Genomic DNA, 20,240 nt, shown 5'->3' on the forward strand with positions numbered 1-20,240 from the left:
ATAATTAAGGCTACGTTTTAGTCATGCATATTTTTAGTAAAAGTCATGGACAAGTCACAGGCAGTAAACAAAAATTCACAGCCCATGACCCATCACTGACTTTTACTAAAAATACCAGTGAATAAAACTTGGGGCTGGGGAGAGGGGGCTGCCCAGGGCCCCCGTGGGTGCTGGGGGAGGGCAGCCTGGCTGCTTGGGGGGAGGGGGGGCGGAGGAGGGTGGGTGGCGGCACGCAGCCCAGGACCCCCACTGATGCTGGGGTGGGTGCGGGCAGCACTGCCCCCGCAGGATAGCTCACTCCTGCCGTGGCTACACAGGAGACCTTACAGTAACACAACTGCAGCGGTACAGCTGTGCTGCTGTAAGGTCTGTAGTGTAGACATAGCCTTAGAAATGTAGGATTGGAATCTAATCCAATCCCCTGCACTAAGGCAGGAGTAAGTATTATCTAGACCATCCCTTACAGGTGTTTGTCCAACCTGCTCTTAAAAATCCTCCAATGATGGAGATTCCACAACCAATCGATGTGGTTATGTAAACTGAAGATAATGACTGATACACATTAAATCCTAAGGATAGCTTATTACAGGAGTGGCTACAGGCATTTTCTTTTGTTTAAGATCCAGGGTACCAGTGGATCTTGGGTAAGTGACGGGTCTCTTTGGATGGGGAGCAACCTGAATATATTTTGTGTGTGTGTGTCACTCAGGCAAGCTGGATTTAGCGACACAATAGACTGGAGAGCCAGGAGTTCATATTTACTACTGGATTGGTGAATTCTAATTATAGAACGTACTAACAGTTTGTGGTGTCTGCCCTATTTTTGACAGTCTGCCCTGAAGTAGGCATTCATGATTGTGAGCCACTCCATGCAGTGTGACTGACATCATATAATTTAATATAGTGTAATGTATGTGTTTTTCACCCGTTTTCACTACTTTAAATTCATTATTCAAATATATATATTAGTGGTGTGTGTACACATATCAGATTTGGACTTGACAATAAAATAATTTATAATTTAATTTCTTTGCTCCAGCTGAAACAAACTAGTACCACTAATGGTAAATGACACTGTTGGACAGTTACACTGCCTCTTACAAACCTGTATTAGCATCACTATTAGTTACATACTGATAGTACAAATAGTTATACTTTATTTCATTAATGACACTAACAACAGTTTTGCTCCACTACTATTTATTTCTTAATAAGGGGGGAGGGATAGCTCAGTGGTTTGAACATTGGCCTGCTAAACCCAAGGTTGTGAGTTCAATCCTTGAGGGGGTCATTTAGGGATCTGAGACAAAAATCTGTCTGGGGATTGGTCCTGCTTTGAGTAGGGGGTTGGACTAGATGACCTCCTGAGGTCCCTTCCAACCCTGGTATTCTATGATGAAAGGATCATTCATTGTTGTGTGCTACACAGAACAAAAAGGACTAGGTGAATGACCAAGGGAAGAGATGCATCCAGTTTACATTATAATTTAGCATTAACATGAATTGCAATGAAAGGATCTTCAGCCTGGTTACTAATCTGGAAATTGGCAATACCATCAGAAGCAACATTGACTTTTGTTCCAGTACAGGAGTTGCCCTCCTTTTGCCCAGAAATAACATCGCAGTAAGTGCCAGCAGGAAGGCCAGTTTGCAAATTCATATTCAAGCTCCTATGTATAAAAACAGATTGAAAAGGAATAAGTGGTAATTCAGACTCTCTAATACAGATATTTCTCTATAATTAAAAACTTGAAATGTCATGCTAGCCTGTAGCCCATGGGATGGCCCTACAAGGCCAGATGGGTTTTAGTCTTCTGTCTGGTCTTTTATTATTTGGCCAGTGGGACGGGGAGTACTGGTATGGGAAGCATACTCAGTCTACTGTGACTTCTTTAGCCAAAGTAAGAGCAACAGTGATAAATTCAAAGGGTTCAGGGCTGCAGCCAGGGGCGGCTCTAGGCACCAGCAAAGCAAACACGTGCTTGGGGCAGCCCATTTGCAGGGGCAGCAGGGATCCAGCATGGGAACTGAGAACCAACAGGGGGCCCTGGGAGCTGTAGTTCCTTGGTTAGCTCCCTGCCTATAGAGCCAGCCCTGGAGCAGGGAAAGAACTACATTTCCCAGCATTCCCTTGGCCACTACCAACAGGAAAGAGGGGGAGGGAGTGAGGTAGCTGAGACCTCATGCTGCAGCTTGCTATGAATGGAGAGCTGCACTCTGAAGGGTAGGGATATCATATGTTAACATTCAAAAAACAGGACACTCCACAGGGAGGGAGGGTAGCCCCACCCTGCCACCATCCCCCCCCCTCCGACAGCCCCCCACAGAAACCCCAACCCATCCAACCCCCCCTGCACCCTGATCACCCCCTCCCGGGACCCCACCCCCTATCTAAGCCTCCCTTCTCCTTGTCCCCGACTGCCCCAACTTCCTCCCTAGGATCCCACCCCCTACCTGTCCCCTGACAAATCCCCGGGACTCCCATGCCTATCCAACTGCTGCCTGTCCCCTGACTGCCCCCCCCAACCCCTGACCCATCTAACCCCCCCTTTCTCCCTGCCCCTGACTGCCTCCCCGAACCTCTGCCACATCCAACCCCTCAGCCCCCTTACCATGCCACTCAGACCAGCATGTCTAGCTCCGCGCAGCACCAGACACACTGCTGCATACATGCTGCCATGCTCCCCCACGGAGCCACAGCCCCCTGCCCTCCCCGCGCCTCCCTCCCCGCACCTGCCTTCTAGATTTGAACACCTCAAAATTCAGGAGTGCTCAAGCTCAGTTTGGGCAGCTGTTACTTCATTTCTCCCAAATCAAATATACTGATCCACTGTAACTTGCTGTAGAAAAGGTAGGATAAAATTGAGCAAGAAATGCTTCCCAGTGGTTATTAGGACTAGAATTGCTATTTTCAACAGCCATTGCCTTTGTTTGTTTGTTTGTTTGTTTGTTTGTTTAAAAGGAAGACAGTGATATTGCATAGAAAGAAAGAGTGGAAGAAAAGAATAATAAAGGCACCTCAACTTTTCCTCATTTATGTAGGACAGTCTTTTAATATGCATCCAGATATCCTCCCATCACACAAGCTGAAAATTGTTCCACTTTACTGCAGTTCTGTAACCATATGGGAACCAATCCTGTCTGTGTTCTGTGCACATCTAAAATTCATACTGAATGACCTGCCGTGGGAGCAAGTTACTAGTGACCCAGGGCTGTGGCGGAAGGAGGGTGCAGGTGGGGGGACGGGGGGAGAGAGCCCAGGGCTGGGGCGGCAGGAGGTGTGTGTGGTGGGCAATGGTGCAGGGGAATGAGGGAGCCCAGAGCTGGGGTGGCAGGGGGTGTGGGTGGATGGGTGGGGAGAGCCCAGGGCTGGGGCAAGCAGGGGGGTGCGGCGAGGAGCCCAGGGCTGGGACGGGGGGTAGCCAAATTTTTTTTGCTTGGGGCGGCAAAAAACCTAGAGCCGGCCCTGGTTGCAGCACTATGAAGAAGACCGGGAGTTCCCTGTCACTCATTAGGACAAAAGCTTCATATATTTCTGGGATACTACTCTCATAACAGGCATAACCGCCACAGAAATTTCATCTAAGGCCTGGTCTACACTTAAAATTTAGATTAACCTTCCTAAATTGCTCCAGGGTGTGAAAAATCCACACCCCTGACTGCCGTAGTTAAGCCGACGTAAACCTTGGCATAGACACGACTAGGACCATGGAAGTATTTTTCCATTGACATAATCCACCTTTCAAAGCAATGGTAGTTAACTACCGTGATGGAAAAACCCCTTCTGTCACTATAGGAAGTGTCTACACTGTAGCAGAGCTACAGCACACTAGCTGTATGCCCGTAGTGTAGACATGACCTACATCTCCTAAGGCAGATTTAGGCCTCTAGCAATAAGAGAGAGAACACGAACTTCACAAAAGATTCTTACTGTATTTACCAGCTTTGTTAGCATGTTCAGCTTTCAGTTCAGACTCAGTGTTTTGACTCATTATCACTTCTGCACATATATTGTTCTTTTCCCTCTCCCTAGGACTCACCAGAAATGGCCTTTTCTGATAGCCCCACTGAGGCACCTTGGCAGACTGCTGGCTTCATAAGGACTCTTTTCTGGCAATGTCATACTCTTTATGGCTTCCACTGAGTTTCAAATTCCCCAAGTCTCTTTCTGCACCTCTGACATGAGAGGAGCCTAGAAGAGCACAACACCAATCCTAACAAACTCACACCCCTTATGAGATTCCACTAGAGTCTTTAGGAATATCCAGAGAGATTGAAGGCATTGCTGGGGACAAAATGCCTTTTGTAGTGGAGAGGGAGGCATTTAACTGAAGTGATTCAAACCTTAACAGAGACAATGCCAAGAACAATTCAGTGAATAGTGCTCAAAATCTGAGAATCCCATCCCTATAAATCATCCAATCTAGTCATGAACTCTTCTCCTCGCTTCTGCAGACCTGACCTAATCCCACCTTCATGGCCTTTCCGAGAGCATCCCAACCTGACTGACATATTACTCTGTTAAATCTCCACCCATTTCTTTAGAGCCATCCACCTGCTAGCTCATGGCTAGTTACCTCTTAGACCTGCATGGCCATGCATTTCTGACTGACCAACCTTCGTTGCTGGGTACGAATCCAGTAATCTGGAATCAGTAGCAGACTGGTGTGGTGCTTAGAAAGCTAATGTTGGGTTTTGAAAAGTGTTTCTGGGAGAAGGCAGGTGATAGGTTTGGATTTGCAACAGGTAAAGTTGTCACATAACCTTTCTACAGCTAAAATATTTCTGAAGCTATTCACCCCACTTACTTACCAGTCATCATTATTAAAGACAATGAATCCTCTATTACCACGCCCAAAAGCCACTTGATTGCTGCCATTGTCCCACCAGTTTGAGAAAGACTGGCCATCAACCACATTACGGAAAATAACCATGTTCCTGAAAATACAACAAATAGGCTTGACTTTAATTAAAATATCCCCACTTCAGTTAATGAGATATTGCAAACTGCATCATCTTTAGTTAATTTCTCTCTACAGTTTCCTACCTTATTTGACGCCACCTATGTTCACAGACCCAATCGTTGCCACAAGTGCTATCTGCATTGATTGTAACCGCTTTGGTTGAGCCATCACCATTGCTTGGTGGTCCTATCCAGTCATTAACATCCTTGTTGATAAACATAAAATTATAAAAGTTAAATGTTCTATCTTGGAAAAAGGCCATACATAGTAAACAGGATAACATTCATTCTTGTTCAGAGAGTCAACACAAGGCTTATTCATCACTCAAGTACCACTCCTACCATAAGGATGTTAATGGGCATTAAGTAGTGCATAGGCCCAGCGCTGTCTCGCTACACAGGGGTAAAGTTCATCTTAAGAGTCATGTGAATTTATTTTCAACTGTTAGAAACCTACCTGTCCATTCTGGAAATTTCTTGTCCAGCGGAAACTTGACATTACACGTGTGAATCCATAAGGATGAGCAAGCATGAAACCAACTGCCATTTTATATAGTCTGTAAGCCAAAGAGCAATGAGACACATTAAGATACACTGTCTTTGTTAGGACAAAAATAATAAGACCCTCACACAGCCAACAGCGTTCCCTACCTGGCATCCCAGAAGGTTAGAATAGAAGCTCCTCCAGCACCATGTCCCCTTTGGTTGTCATGATTATCCACAAAGACAAGGGCTCTGTCAGAAGCTATGAAACCCCAGCCTTCTCCCCAATTCCTAAACAAACAAACAATGAGTCAAACATATTGACACTAATATTTCAACTATTGCAGGAATCTAACAATGAATCCAAATGCTATATACTTTAAATAGGACATCTTTTCTCCATTCCATTTGCGGATGACTGTCCCCAATTTCGCACCATATTTGAATTCAGTCACTCGGCCATTTCCGAAGTAGTCGCTGGCTTTAATTGGCTCTCCACCCAAGTCAATTACCTGGCAGAAGTAAGAAAAAGCTGTTAGCACATTCCTAGCTATTTAAAAAGCAATACAATAAACACTAGTTCTGGGTCTGTATTATAAGAAAAATAATTTGGTTTGAGCAAGTAAACACATTTATTGCTACTACCTAAAGCAACTTAAATTCAATGTAATGAAGAACATTACAATGTCTTATTTTGTATATAGCAAGCATGGTTAGCTGTTGTGGGTGTTAAAAGAATTGCCCCAGTGCCAGAATGCTTAGTTTGAGAATTCGAGAAACATTTGAGAAAAACCACACCAAACTTTTTTCCTGCTGGGAGTAATTAGTGTCAGCTTTTTAAACAGCCGTTTAAAGAGAGGAAAGTATTCTTTTTTTTTTTTTAAACGCAAAACTCTACTATCATTAGTTTAGGGCCTGCACAAAATAATGCTATGCTCTTTCTGTTGGCTCTGCAGTAGAAGTTATCTAACAAAATAAAATTTCCTAGACCTGTACATATTAAAAAGCCCTGGAGAACTGTTCGCGTAAGATTTCCAAGGGGTCTTGGAAAGCTCCAGTGTCAGCATAAAAGACTAAAAGTGAGATTCCTAAGTGGCAAAGGTTAGACTCCATAGGAATATTTTTGCTTGATTTGCCACTTCCTTACACTTTGTGTCATCATTTGCACCTGTGTAGAGCAAATGCATAAGTATCTGCATGCAAAAAACAGATATTTATACACCTACTTGATTTCAAAACAAAAGCGCCTATTTGTATATGCAAACTGATGATCATGTAAAATTAGAGAATTTAAAATTTAGCCCTTAAATCTTTCTTTCGTATAGGGCATGATTTTGCAGAGTACTCAGTACTCTAAATTAAGCCTATGCTTAAGTACTCTGCTAGATCGAGTCCAGAGTGTTCAGAACTTTGTGCTTTGCAGGATCCAGCCCATAGTGTATTTGTATTGTTATATAAAAGAACCCATCTCTGTACAGAGTGAAATTAAGAAAACAAGATTACCTCCTGGTAAATAAAAGGCCTCGTTCCTGAGGAAAACCATTGAGTATTTAGGTTTTTCAGTTTGTCTAAAAATGCCTTCATATCCCCAGGCCACATGTGCTTGGAAGCATCAAGTCTGAAGCCTGCCACACCAATATCAATGAGGTTGTTCATGTATTCAGCAACTTTCGAGCGCACATAGTCCTTCTCCAGGGCAAGATCAAGAAGACCAACCAGGCGGCAGTCACGGACCTGTTTTAAAAATTAGTTGAGATGTCACCGAGTCATACACCAAACTATAAATCTTTGATTAAAATATATTCATTTTAACATATTTTTAATCTCATATGCTAAACCAGTTCAATCCACATGCTGAACCTGTTTTGAAGAGAATTCCTTTAAAGTCAATACAGAAGAATGTACTCTGGAATTTATTGTATTTAGGTGGTGTGATTCTCAGGTCAGGCCAGGAAGTGAAGATTGTCTGCAAATGTAGCTGCCCTGTGAATTTAAGAAGGGAGACTGCACAATGGAATTTGGCAAAGACAAGGAGCTAAAATCCCTAAATTTGGGAAAGGAGACATTAACCATTTAATGATTACAAGAGCTCAGAGTTCAGTTTTATTGCTCATCACCTACTGAATTACCAGCATCACTCGATGCAGAACTGTGGGTTTTCTAAGGATGTCTCCCATTAATAGTTACTGATCAGGCTGAAAGTTCCTTAGGTGCTTAGACAATAGCTTGAACACAATAGTACTTTAATCAGTTAGGGGTGATCAGAACTACATAACTAACAGGTGCATAAATAGGTGCATAATTCTAAGCATCGGAGAAATCAATGGTCATACTCCCATGATTAAATTTAGGCACATACATAAGTACCTTCTTGTATTGAGTGCATACTGATCAGCTCAGCCAAGGATCTTGTTATTTTTTTGCCTTATTAAGATGGTCGTCCAACAGCAAAGACTAGTCAAGAAGATTGGGAGGGGGGGAGTAAAAACAGATATTTATATATAAATTACCTGATTCACATCATTGTAATTTTCAATCTCTCCACTTCCAGTTTTACATTTGCCATCGTTAAAGTCCAAGTTTGAGTACGGGACAGATGGAAAATCTTCATTCCCTGCATTGAAATAACTTCCACAAGTAGCACCATTTCCAGAGCCGCCACCAGATCCACACATGTGGTTGACTACAGCATCCACATAAATATAAACCTAGAGAGCAATGTTTGCATTTCAGTTTGTTTTTACAAAGGAGAGTGAAGTGACATTGTGAGTTTCACTGACTGGATCCCCTTTTATTCCTCCCATTTACATTCCTTCACCTTTTCTAACTTCTTTGCAGCCTTCTCCCTTCATTTGTAATAGGACAGGAAGCTATTCCGATCTGAAATCAGTTATTTCTCCCCACACTATTTCAACAGGAGGAAATCCACAGATACTTACTCCAACATTGTTGCACCTGGTCACCATGTCTTTAAATTCATTTTCATTTCCAGATCGTGTGCACAGTTTGTAGCTGATTGGCTGGTACCTTTCCCACCAGGGTCTCTGGGGATTAGTAACTATAATATTTTCATTTGGAGGTGATATCTGCGAATGAAATTGTCATTTGATAAACTAGTAATTATTTTGACGTTTGTGTAAGCGCAGAGAGAGTGCTCAGTCCTGTACAACACATATAAGGAGCACAAACAGATATCACTTACACCAGTTTTAGTCCTGCTTTACACTGTAATCCAGCCCACTCTCTCTGACGAGGAGCTTGCTATCACAAGATTTGATCCTGGGAGGACTCAGATTGAAATCAATGGGAGTTAAAGGAGCTCACCATCTCACAAAGGTACCTAGGACTGATTCCTTAAAGAAAGACAAAACTACCCAGGGAGACTGAAATAATTTAGAAGTTTCTTTTTAAATTGGGATGACAAGAGTTGGTGTTTGTGCACATCAGGAGAATAAATATGTCTGAAATGGTAATAAATAAGAAATAAATTGTTACATTCTAATTCCTCCAAGTACAAAGTAAGTGACACATAGTGGAAAGCATGTGGTTTTTTGGAGCTGTCCCAGTGGGGACAAGTAAAATCACCCCTTCACAATAAGTGGTCTAGGCACATACCTGTCAACATTTCCTACTTCCATCACCGATTTCTACTGATGGTAACTCTGGTGCCTGTTCTCTGTGAACTGGACCTTTTACTCTGGTAAATAAATAATGCCAAAAGATGAAGAAATTTTACTGTATACTAACAGTAAAGGCTACGTACCTGAACTCCACCAAATCCATTGGGTGCTAAGTACCGTTCACATTCAAGAGCAATGTCAGCCCAACGCCATTCAAATAGGTGGACAATAGATGTCCTCCCAGACTTTGTATTTGGATTGTATTGTGCCCAGCAAAGGCCAACAGCTACTAGCAGAAGAAGAGCCTTCATGGTGCCTTAAGTGCAGGATTGTGCTCTTCTCACTGGCTCTTTATAGTCCTGCAAGAGGGTACAGTTCACGTTACATTTACATGTGACATATTTCACATGACTGCCTAGTATTTGGTTAACTAGCCATTTGTCATTTTATCTGATTGTGTCTGAAGTGCTCAACAGGTGAAGATAAAAGAAATTCTCATGTTAACAAACTTTAACTATACATAAAACAAATTAGGCCGGTGTGTGTGTTTTTTAAGGATAACACCACAATTTTCCAGAGGTCTCTGGCAAGTGAGAGTGCACCTGAGAACACAAACTCATTGATAAAAAACAGATATGAAAATATCATTGGCTTCAATAATTAGGGGTAGATGCTAAGCTGGGAGGTTCACTCTCACAGATCTAAAAGGCATCAATGGCTTAGAACCAGAAATACTTAATATGAAACATCCATCTGCACTGCACCTCTAGAGGGCTCCATCATTTCTTAAAAGTCCAGAATTTCTCTCTCAGGGCTAAACTGCTGCCACATAGGATAGGTAGCCCTTGGGTGGGGAGGCATGGAACTACACTGCCCCAGGGGACACATGGGTGGCATTGTGCTTTGGCTATTTTAAAATGTATTTTTCCCTGTAGCCTAAAAATATTTTAAGAATAACCAGAAGAAATTGTATTTTTCTGTAGTTTTGTGGGTTGCAAAAAGATGCATATTGGGTCTTTTATTGTAGCACTGGCTTAGCTGACTGGCTTAGCTGAGCAATCCCAAATTAAGACAAGACATGAGTGAGTAATTACTGAACAAACCCAAGCATGTAACTCCTGAAACAATTAACTATTATGACTGTGTTTATAGTAAATAAGGGAGATAGACACTAACTAGTGTGGTTATGTTTATAGTAAACAATGTAGTCAGAAACACCTTGAACTGATAAGCATGCCTTATGCAAGCTGCAAAGCAATTAATCTTTACATACAAGTATAGATGTTGGTAGCTAGGATAGGTGGTGTGTGGTGTGACAAGAGTTGGAATCATGGTATCCCCCTGTACCTAAACTCCTTGCATCTAGGCCTGACTAGCATATGCAAAGAGCAGTTACATGCCCAGGGCCGGCTCCAGGCACCAGCTTAACAAGCAGGTGCTTGGGGCGGCCAAGGGAGAGGGGCGGCACCTGCGGCAATTTGGGGGTGGCAGGTCCCTCACTCCCTCTAGGAGCGAAGGACCTGCCGCTGAACTGCCGCCGCCGATCGTGGCTTCCCCCCCCCCCCAATTGCCGCTGCCGATCGCGGCTTTTTTGTTGTTGTTGTTGTTGCTGCTTGGGGCGGCAGAAATGCAAGAGCCAGCCCTGTACATGCCTAATAAAGTAATCTGAGTGTCAAGCTGTCTTCTGGATCCCAGAGAACTGGATGAAGTGTTCTCCCAGAACTTGACAAGGTGTTCTGGAAAAAAGAAGTGGAAAAAGCTCAGAAGGCATCCCAACATATATAACAATTTGGTGATCAAAAGGACTATAGTCACAGAAGTTAAATTCACCATTAGTTCTTTCTTGTTGATTTGGTGGGAACAATTGAGTAGAATCAGACAGAAAGAGGTTAATGTGACTTTGGTTAATATTTTACTACTTGGACTGATTGAGAGGTAGTAGGGAATTATAAATGCATAGCTTTTTAAGGCTAAAGGGGCTCATTGGGATCAGCTAGTCTGACCTTCTGCATAATGCAGGCCACAAATTTCATAAAAAATTCCTACATCAAGCCCAAAAACCTGTGGTTGAACTAAAGCTTATCTTTTAGAAAGAGAGCAAATCTTAGCCAAAATGTGGAAGGGACTCAGAACAATAGGGAAATAGCAGAACAGACCAGCTGAAATGATACAGCAGATATAAGAAGGGCGTGAGTCAGGTTTTTTAGAGAGATAATGGCTGTGTCTTCACTGAAAAAAAAAACCAAAAAACCCCCCAAAACCTGAAACAGGTTTTACCAATAGCTATCTTTTACAAGATATCTATCTTGATGGAAAAACATCTGTTCTTGCAGTGAAGACAAAGGCAATATGAATTTCAAAGAGATGCATCATATCGTAGTCTCCCACTAAAACAAAGAGTAATTAAATTCCACAGTCTTAGTAAACACACAGAAAAGTAAATATTAAGAAAATGTATTAAACTTAAAAAGAGACTCTGGAAGATGGAAAGCTTAACAATATGAACGAATGACAGCCAGAAGTTGAGAAACCGTGAGACTCATTCTCTCACCAGGAATTGATTGGTCACAGGCAACTAACACACAAGCCTGGTTACATCACAAGAACAGTAAGTTGTCAGAGAGCAGGCTCCGCTTTCCACCAGTAAGCCTCCAACTGCCAACAGCCAGTACATGTTACGATGATGGCTATAGATTAAAAAATATATACCTAGCTGGTCAAACTCACCTAACTTTTAAATCCAAACTCAAACTAAAAAGCTTCTAAAACACTGAGCTGGCCAGCGCTATAATCTGACCCCCAACGTACCTACACAGGGAACAGAAATTTGATACTAGAGGGGGTCTTCAGTCTAGCAAACAAAAGGTATAACAAGATCCAATGGCTAAAAGTTGCCAACATCAGGCTAGAAATAAAGTGTAAGCTTTTAACAGTGTGAGTAATTATTAACCATTGGATCAACGTACCAGCTGTGGTGGAGTCACCATTACTGGAAATTTTAAAATCTATATTGGATGGTTTACTAAAAGACATGCGCTGGTTCAACCACAGCTATTGGCCTTGAAACTGGAATTAATTCAGGGGAGGCCTATGGCTTGTGTTATGCAGGCGATAAGACTTGATGGTCACAAAAGTCCCTTCTAGCCTTAAAAAGCTATGAGTCTTTTGACCTACAATTTCTAACATGGATGCCACTAAAGTAGGCAGCTAAACCCACATGGAGGAACTCAAATTAGATGATGCAAGAGGAATTTAGATGCCTAACATGCATCCAAATAGGACCATTCTGACCCTGATGTAATAAAACAGCCTTCTGGTGATATGCAAAAACAGTTATAAAGACTGGTATTCTTTGTGCCTATCTCCCATCTGCCTTTCAAAGCAGACTAAGGCATTTGAACATCCAACTACCAAGCCAAGTTCTTTAGGCATTGTGGGGGGGAAAAAATCTAAGCTTCACTTACTGTTTAACGCAGTAAGCACCCAGTGTAGAAGTGTGCACACAACTACACACACACACACACGTGGACACACAAAATTTATTTTCTTGGAAATTTTAAATCACAGGCACTGGGAATTCTGTAGGTTCTTCAGCTACCATGGAGATGGGTGCAGTACAAAATCTTATCTTTGAAAAAAAAGTTTTTTTGTAAATAGGCTGCTGTACAGATTTTAGTGAATTTCTTAGCAGCAGTGTTTCATCATAGACTGTACGAGATGCCGCTTTATTTTTATTATTCAAAATATTGTCAATGCAGAGAGCAGCACAAACTGCTTTTAGTATTTAAAAATAAATAACTTGGTGTAGTTATGAGGGTCGGGGGGGGGTCAAGCCTCCTCCCTGTTGCTTGCTAGTTAGAGGGTCTTCTCTCCCACCCCCACCCCAACGGTAGCGACCTAGGTTCTTTGTTGTGTTGCCTGGTGCCACCAACCAAGGTGAATTCTAGGACACAAGCAGATGCTGTCCCTTGGACTAATACTCCTGTTCTTACCAAGGCTTCTGACCCAGCATATAAGAAATAGAATTCAATATTGCCACCCCAAACAAATTCAATGACACACACACAAAGAACAGTATAACAAAGGGGGACTTTATTGGCGACAGGAAACAGAGACAGAAAAACAACTCTCTTTTGAGCGAGGGTGATGCCTCGGAGAAGGGGCAGGGTTGTGGGGGTTAAGTGTGTTCGGTTTTCTGCAATTAGAAAGTTGGCAAACCTAGTGTGGAGCGGGGTTGGGTGGTGCTCCCTCCCCCATAGGAGTTGGCCTGGGCCCCTCCGCGCCCCCTCCCAATGTTGCATTCCTAGCTATTTAAAAAGCAATACAATAAACACTAGTTCTGGGTCTGTATTATAAGAGAAATAATTTGGTTTACTTGCTCCCACAGTTTGGGGATCATTTCTCCATCCACCCGCTGGCCTACAACAATGCTCCAGGCCCTCCAGACACCTTTCCCCAGCCTGCTTAAGTCTGAGGCAGGAACAGAATAGACTGAAAAGCCACTAGAGAGGTTTGTGATGGAGTCAGTAATCAATTGTTACAGGCAGTTTGCTGAACCCACAATGAGACATGACCGCTAAGCCCCTCAGGCAGAGGATAGCCTGACTCAGAGACAAAGGGTCTACTGCCTAGGTCAGGCAGCTACAAACCTGTGGATACCAGTATCCTGGGAGGCACAGACCCAGCTGGTGTTGAGTCCCAGGTGAGACCATAGGGCCAGGAGCCAATCTAGCCTACTCAGGGGTGAAAACACTTTACGAGGGCCCTATTGTTGTCTTTAAGCCAGCCAATGGTTGCAGCACTACTACAAGAGCTGAAGCAAACAGTATCTCACCCTGACAGATGGTACAAGCAGGTTACAGCTCCCCAAGACTCAGGCTGGGACCACCTTCCAGTCTGGGACCACTCTTATCCAGACATTCTTCCAGGTATTGAGCTTGAGGCAGGGGTGGGAGGGAGGGAGAGGCCAAGTGATGATGTCACTGTCTCTCTTCTTCCAGTTTGCTGCAAAGATCATTGCTATGATGCGGGATAGTCTGCCCCATGGCATATTTGCCTCCTCGGAGAAGTCTCTAGGTTATGTGTTGATGAGCCATTAATGCCGAGTAGCCATCAAAGGCCACATCTTTGGTTGTGGGTGTTCCTAACCTCACAACATATTTCTGTAACACATGTAGTAATACTTCATAACTTCATATACAATGATAGTACATAAAATCCAACAGGTTATTATTGTTCAACAGATCAAGACCGATACCTCATAAGGCATACTTTGTACAAAACATAGTTATATGACAGTAGTGAATATGGGGGTTTCAGAGTGCCACTTTGAGGTACAGAGGGTCACAGGTTTGATGTGAAACAAGATCTTTTTCAATACTTTTGCATTGCCAGCAAACCAAAAAAATCAGTTTTTTCAGCCGGCTGAAATAGGTGCTGTTACAAGCTCCACCTATACTGTGTGTGTCTGTTTGTCTGCCTGCCTGAGTTTTGGAATTACAACAGTAAAATCATCTCAATTCATGGTTTAATGTCTCCTTTACTGTCTTCATGTGAAATAAAATGAAGTAGTCTTTAAAATGAACCATATTGGTAGGCCTGTTACACCATCTCAAAAAACTACCAGTGCTAGTTATTCTGTAATAATATTACAGCAATGACATAGTATTTCATTAATGAGATTAAAAAAACATGACTTTTGTGCCAACACAGTTTATTCCTTGCTAGGGATGTTATACAGAGAATCATTCATTCTTGCATGGATTACAATGTAGCATCAACATGAATTGCAATGAAAGGATCTTCAGCCTGGTTACTAATCTGGAAGTTAGCAGTGCCGTCACCTACAACCTGCACCTGTATTCCTGTACAGCGGTCACCTTCCTTTTGCCCAGAAATAACATCACAGTAAATTCCAGCAGGAAGGCCAGTTTGCAAATTCACATTCAAGCTCCTATGTATAAAAACAGATTGAAGAGGAATAAGCAGTAATTCAGACTCTCCAGTACTTCTCTTTTATTATAAAGCGTCATATGTTTGGTCAGCCAGGTGGCTTTGGGGATAGTGTTCTGCACTACAATATCCGACACTTGGGGTTTACTCTTGGGGCTGGTCTGTCAGTCCCTGGGTATGTCTACACTACGGGATTAATCCGAATTTAGATAATTCGAATTTGGGAAACAGGTTGTATAAATTTGATTGTGCACGGCCACACTAAGCACATTAATTCGGTTTTTAACCACATTAATTCGGTGGTGTGCGGCCACACTACCCCATTAATTTAACCACATTAATTCGGTGGTGTGCGGCCACACTAACCCTAATTCGAATTAACAAAATCGATTTTGTCGCTACTCCGCTCGTCGAGGTGGAGTACAGAAATCGATTTTAAGTGCCCTTTAATTCGAATTAACTGGCTCTGTAGTGTGGACGGGTGAAGGGTTAATTCGGATTAACGCAGCTAAATCCGAATTAAAGTCGTAGTGTAGACCAGGCCCCTGATACAGCAGAGCCTGTGTGTGTTAGGTAGGGAGCAACATGAGCCTACAGTGAATACTAAGGCCATTGTATGTACTGTCTATATCAGGGATCTCAAACACAAATCATCACGAGGGTCACATGAGGACTAGTACATTGGCCTGAGGGCTGCATCACTGAAACCTTTTCATACAACGATACAAAAGTATAGTCAAAAACCGAAGAGTAATATAGTATGCTATTAAAAGTCAATGTATTAACTTTTTAAAAACTGTAAAGCGAAGAGGGGTTTTAATAAAATATAAACACTGTAACTATTCCTTATGTGGTTAGTAACACTGATGATGATCTACACCAGGGATCTCAAAACACACGGCCCGCAGGCCGTTTCCTGCGGCCCGCCATAGGTGCCGACTCTCTCCTGCACTGAGTAACCCTTTCCACCCCCCCGGTCACAGCGCAAAGTCGAGGGGGAAACTGAGGCTCACCTAGGAATTATAAAAATGTTACAGAAAATTTCCACTTTGTCACAGACACTGTCCAGTGTCCCAACGGAGAGACCCCGGGCAATGGGGGAAAAGAGGGGAACCTCTGGGTGCCCAGCACCCCTAACAGAGAGACCCCTGGGCGATGGTGCCTGATGCCTCTAACTAACAGTCTATCACAGGGGTCTCAAACACACTGCCCCACCCGTACCCTGCCTCTTCCCACCCCTTCCCCAAAGTCCCTGCCCCAACTCCACCCCCTCCCTGCCTCTATTCCAACCCCTTCCCCAAATCCCCGCCCCTGCCCCTCCTCTTCTCCGCCTCCTCCCCATAGAGAGCAGCATCCCCACTCCTCCCCCCTGGAAAGTCCTAAGCGCTGTCAAACAGCTGTTTGGCAGCGGGAAGCGCTGGGAGGTAGGCGGAGGAGCGGGGACGTGGCACGCTCGGGGGGAGGCGGGGGGGGAGGGGAGCTTGGCTGCCAGTGGAGTTGGTCCCTATGGCGGGCCGCAGGAAATAACTCTGCAGGCTGCATGCGGCCCACAGGTTGCGTGTTTGAGACCCCTGGTCTATATGGCCTCAACGGGCCCATGCAGCCCTGCTAGACATAAAGGTTCCAGTTTGAAATACCATCAAGCCTCGCCTGTGTAGGCATGAGTAAGCAGAGGTTATCCGTCTACTCCCATTCACAAAGGCTTCATATATTTAAAATTCAATAATATAGGCTGGTGAACATAAATTATTCAGACTCATTTTTCATTTGACCTGGACATTTAAAGAATTAGCTTTTGATTATCTTTAGAACGATCCCACTTCTGAAAGGGCAAAAATTAATTAAAATTGAAGCCCCATTTCATCTGGGATAGACACGAGTACAAATGTTAATCTGCTGAAGTATCTTTCAGACAGTTTCTCTTTCATGCTCTCATGAATACAGTTCTATCTGACAGCTCCTCCTGCTTTTGCATGAAGGAGATATCTACAGTGTAATTTACACCCACGAAAGCTTATGCTCCAATACGTCTGTTGGTCTATAAGGTGCCACAGGACTCTTTGTCGCTTTTTACAGATCCAGACTAACACGGCTACCCCTCTGATACTTTACACATGAAAGACTCAATTATACTCTACTTGCTATATTTACTAGTATAAACTATGCCTGTGTGTGGATATAATTTCCACAGCAAGTCAATGGGGACTGTGAATACAAATCAGAAGACAGAATTAGACCCCAAATAACTAGAGAAAAAAACATGAAGACAAATGTGTAGGATATTATCTACAGGGACAGTAAATGCAGGTATTCTTGTCAGTTTCCAAAAGTTTAGAGTCTTCCTTATTATTAGGCTCCTATTGTTCTTTTTCTTCTCCCAAGTCCCTCCCTCTCTACACACCCAAATTACCTTTTCTGACAGTCCCATTGAGTCATCTCAGCAGTTTTGGCACTCTCCATTCGAATCAGGAGGGCTCTTTTCCACCAATATCATATTGTTTTGGGCTACCTCAGCATCACAGATTCCCTACATCTCTTTCTGCACCTCTGACTCTACAGAAGTCTAGAAAAGCACAACAATAACCCTAACATGAAGTGCCAGCCCTGCTGAGACTCTGCCAGAAGCTTTGTGGAATATCCAGAAAGGAAGTGGGCCTGGTTAGACACAGAAAACCCTTTGTATAAGGCAGGAAGACACTTAAATGAAGTGAGTGATTCAAACCTTAACACACACAGAAGATTGAGAACAATTCATATGCAATGCAATTCTGAGAACTTCCTGACTGCTGTGCTCCTCTAAAACATCCAATCCAATCATTAACTCTTCTCACCATAAAAGAAAGCTGAAAACTCCCAGCTGCCAGCCCTTTCTCAAACCTATCCCAGCTTGACCCACATTACTCTCAGTCAATTCTCCACCCATTCCTCACAGCCATGTCTGCTAGCCTATTTAGGCCCAGGCCCAACACCAATAGTGGCCAAAGTACCTCTCAGATCTGCATGGTCATGCATTCCTCACTGACCAACCTCTTACTGCAGGTTTCAAGTCCAATGACCAGGAACCAGCAGCAGAATATTGTGTTGCTTAAGGAGCTAATGCTGGGTTTTGAAGAATGCTTTTGGGAGTGGGAAGATGGTAGGTTTGGAGTTGCATTACGTAAGAGCCTTGATCTGTCCCACCAACTAGTTGCCACAGACTCTATAGCCAGTAATAGGCTCTACAGCTTGACCAGGGGGTAACATTTTTTCTGAAGGTATTCACTCTTTCCACTTACCAGTCATCATTATTAAAGACGATGAATCCTCTATTACCACGCCCAAAAGCCACTTGATTGCTGTCATTGTCCCACCAGTTTGAGAAAGGCTGGCCATCAACCACATTACGGAAAATAACCATGTTCCTGAAAATACAACCAATGGGCTTGACTTTAATTAAAATATCCCCACATCAGGTGAAGAATATATTGGGAATTGCTGTTTGCAGTGTCCTACTTTATTTGACGCCATCTATGTTCACAGACCCAGTCGTTGCCACAAGTGGAGTCTGGATTAATTGTAACAGGTTTGGTTGATCCATCCTCAAAGCTTGGTGGTCCCACCCAATCATTAATGTCCTTGTTATTAAACACAAAGTTATACAGATTAAACTTTCTATCTGGGGAGACAGCTCAATGAAGCATACAAGATGACACAGGGATAATTAACAGCCTAATGGCCTACAGACTTGTTCTCATTGATCATAAACCTACCTTTCCATTCTGAAAATATCTTGGCCAACGGTAACTTGAGATAACACGTGTAAATCCATAAGGATGAGCAAGCATAAAGCCAAGTGCCATTTTATATAGTCTGTAAACCAAAGAGTAATGAGACACATGAAGATACACTATCTTTTTTTTGGGGGGGAGGGGGGAAATGGGGAGAGGGTGGGAAGGAAGAAAGAAGAAGAAGAAGAAAGGGAACTCTGTTGGCTGTATGAAGCTACCTGGAGTCCCAGAAGGTTAGAACAGAAGCTCCCCCAGCACCATGTCCCCTTTGGGTGTCATGATTATCCACAAAGACAAGGGCTATGTCAGAGGGCATAAAACCCCAGCCTTCTCCCCAATTCCTAAACAAACAAACAAAGAGTCAAACACATTGAAATTAGTAGTTCAAATATTGCAGGAATCTAATGATTAATTCAAATTATAGATATATTACTTTAAATAGGCCATCTTTTCTCCATTCCATTTGCGGATTACTGTACCCAGTTTGGCACCATATTTGAATTCAGTCACTCGGCCAGTTCCAAAGTATTCACTGCTTTTAATTGGCTCTCCACCCAAGTCAATTACCTAGTAGAAGAAAGAAAAGCCACTATTATAGTCCAATCACCTGGTTAAAAAGATATAATTCATAGACCTAAATGCTGCTTTAAGGGAAGAATAAATCAATTGACTGCATTAAAACAGAAATAAGTTTTACTTACTAAATTCCATTTATTGCTTCCTAAAGCATCCCAAATTCAGGTGCAATTGAAAAACATTAAAAACCTCTGGTCTCCTCTCCCCCAAGTCCATACTGTATTTGCATAAAAGAACCCATTTCTCTGTAGAGTGAAACTAAGAAAACTAGATTACCTCTTGGTAAATGAAAGGTCTCGATCCATTGGAAAACCATGTTTTAGTTAGATTTTTCAGTTTGTCTAAAAATGCTGTCATGTCCCCAGGCCACATATGCTTGGAAGCATCAATTCTGAAGCCTGCCACACCAATATCAATAAGTTTGTTCATGTATTCAGCAACTTTCGAGCGCACATAGTCCTTCTCCAGGGCAAGATCAAGAAGACTGACAAGGCGACAGTCACGGACCTGTTTAAAAAATTAGCTGGGACACTGATTTAAGACAATTTTCATCCCACGTGCTAAATGAAATGTCCTGAACACAGTTCTTGCAAAGCCATTGTTGAAAAAAGCACAGAATAATATAGAATTACACAGGGCCACCCCCAGAAATTTTCCCCATGATATGCACTGTCAGTCCCTGTGGAGCATGCCCAGGGGAGCTGCTGGCACCAGCACCTCACCCATGCCGTGCTCAGCCCCCATCTTCCAGCCTCGCCCATCAGGTGTTGTGTCACTCCCCATCCCTGAGAGGGGACATGGGCTGCTGAAAGTGGGGTGAGGAAGGGCAAGCCCCTGTGAAGGCGTCCTGGTGCATGAGCTAGCCCCATGACAATGACA

At 43.1% G+C, this 20,240-nt stretch overlaps 2 protein-coding genes across 5 annotated transcripts in view; both read right to left on the bottom strand.

The window, feature by feature from the left end:
* Positions 1–1,361: 1,361 nt before the first annotated feature.
* LOC112108484 (pancreatic alpha-amylase) lies at positions 1,362–9,420 on the bottom strand. Its single transcript, XM_029912344.1, has 10 exons — positions 9,210–9,420; positions 8,386–8,532; positions 7,957–8,154; positions 6,950–7,180; positions 5,825–5,958; positions 5,615–5,737; positions 5,421–5,520; positions 5,048–5,169; positions 4,813–4,938; positions 1,362–1,670 (listed from the first exon to the last, which is right to left on the bottom strand). Exons 1-10 carry the CDS (start codon positions 9,375–9,377, stop codon positions 1,481–1,483), a joined length of 1,539 nt encoding a protein of 512 aa, XP_029768204.1. The 5' UTR covers positions 9,378–9,420; the 3' UTR covers positions 1,362–1,480.
* A 5,383-nt stretch (positions 9,421–14,803) lies between these two features.
* The window catches only part of LOC113405052 (pancreatic alpha-amylase-like), a 28,300-nt gene continuing 22,863 nt past the window's right edge, over positions 14,804–20,240 (bottom strand). For all 4 annotated transcript variants that reach the window (XM_026655733.2, XM_026655731.2, XM_026655730.1 and 1 more), the window contains 7 exons: positions 19,638–19,868; positions 19,219–19,352; positions 19,004–19,126; positions 18,768–18,867; positions 18,511–18,632; positions 18,294–18,419; positions 14,804–15,019 (listed from right to left, as the gene is read on the bottom strand). In XM_026655733.2, the coding sequence (XP_026511518.1) occupies positions 14,830–15,019; positions 18,294–18,419; positions 18,511–18,632; positions 18,768–18,867; positions 19,004–19,126; positions 19,219–19,352; positions 19,638–19,868 (1,026 nt within the window). In that variant the 3' untranslated portion in view covers positions 14,804–14,829. The remainder of the gene's footprint in view (positions 15,020–18,293; positions 18,420–18,510; positions 18,633–18,767; positions 18,868–19,003; positions 19,127–19,218; positions 19,353–19,637; positions 19,869–20,240) is intronic.

This window comes from Terrapene carolina, unplaced genomic scaffold (assembly GCF_002925995.2).
Source record: "Terrapene carolina triunguis isolate 2854851 unplaced genomic scaffold, T_m_triunguis-2.0 Scaffold210, whole genome shotgun sequence".
Taxonomy (NCBI): domain Eukaryota; kingdom Metazoa; phylum Chordata; order Testudines; family Emydidae; genus Terrapene; species Terrapene triunguis.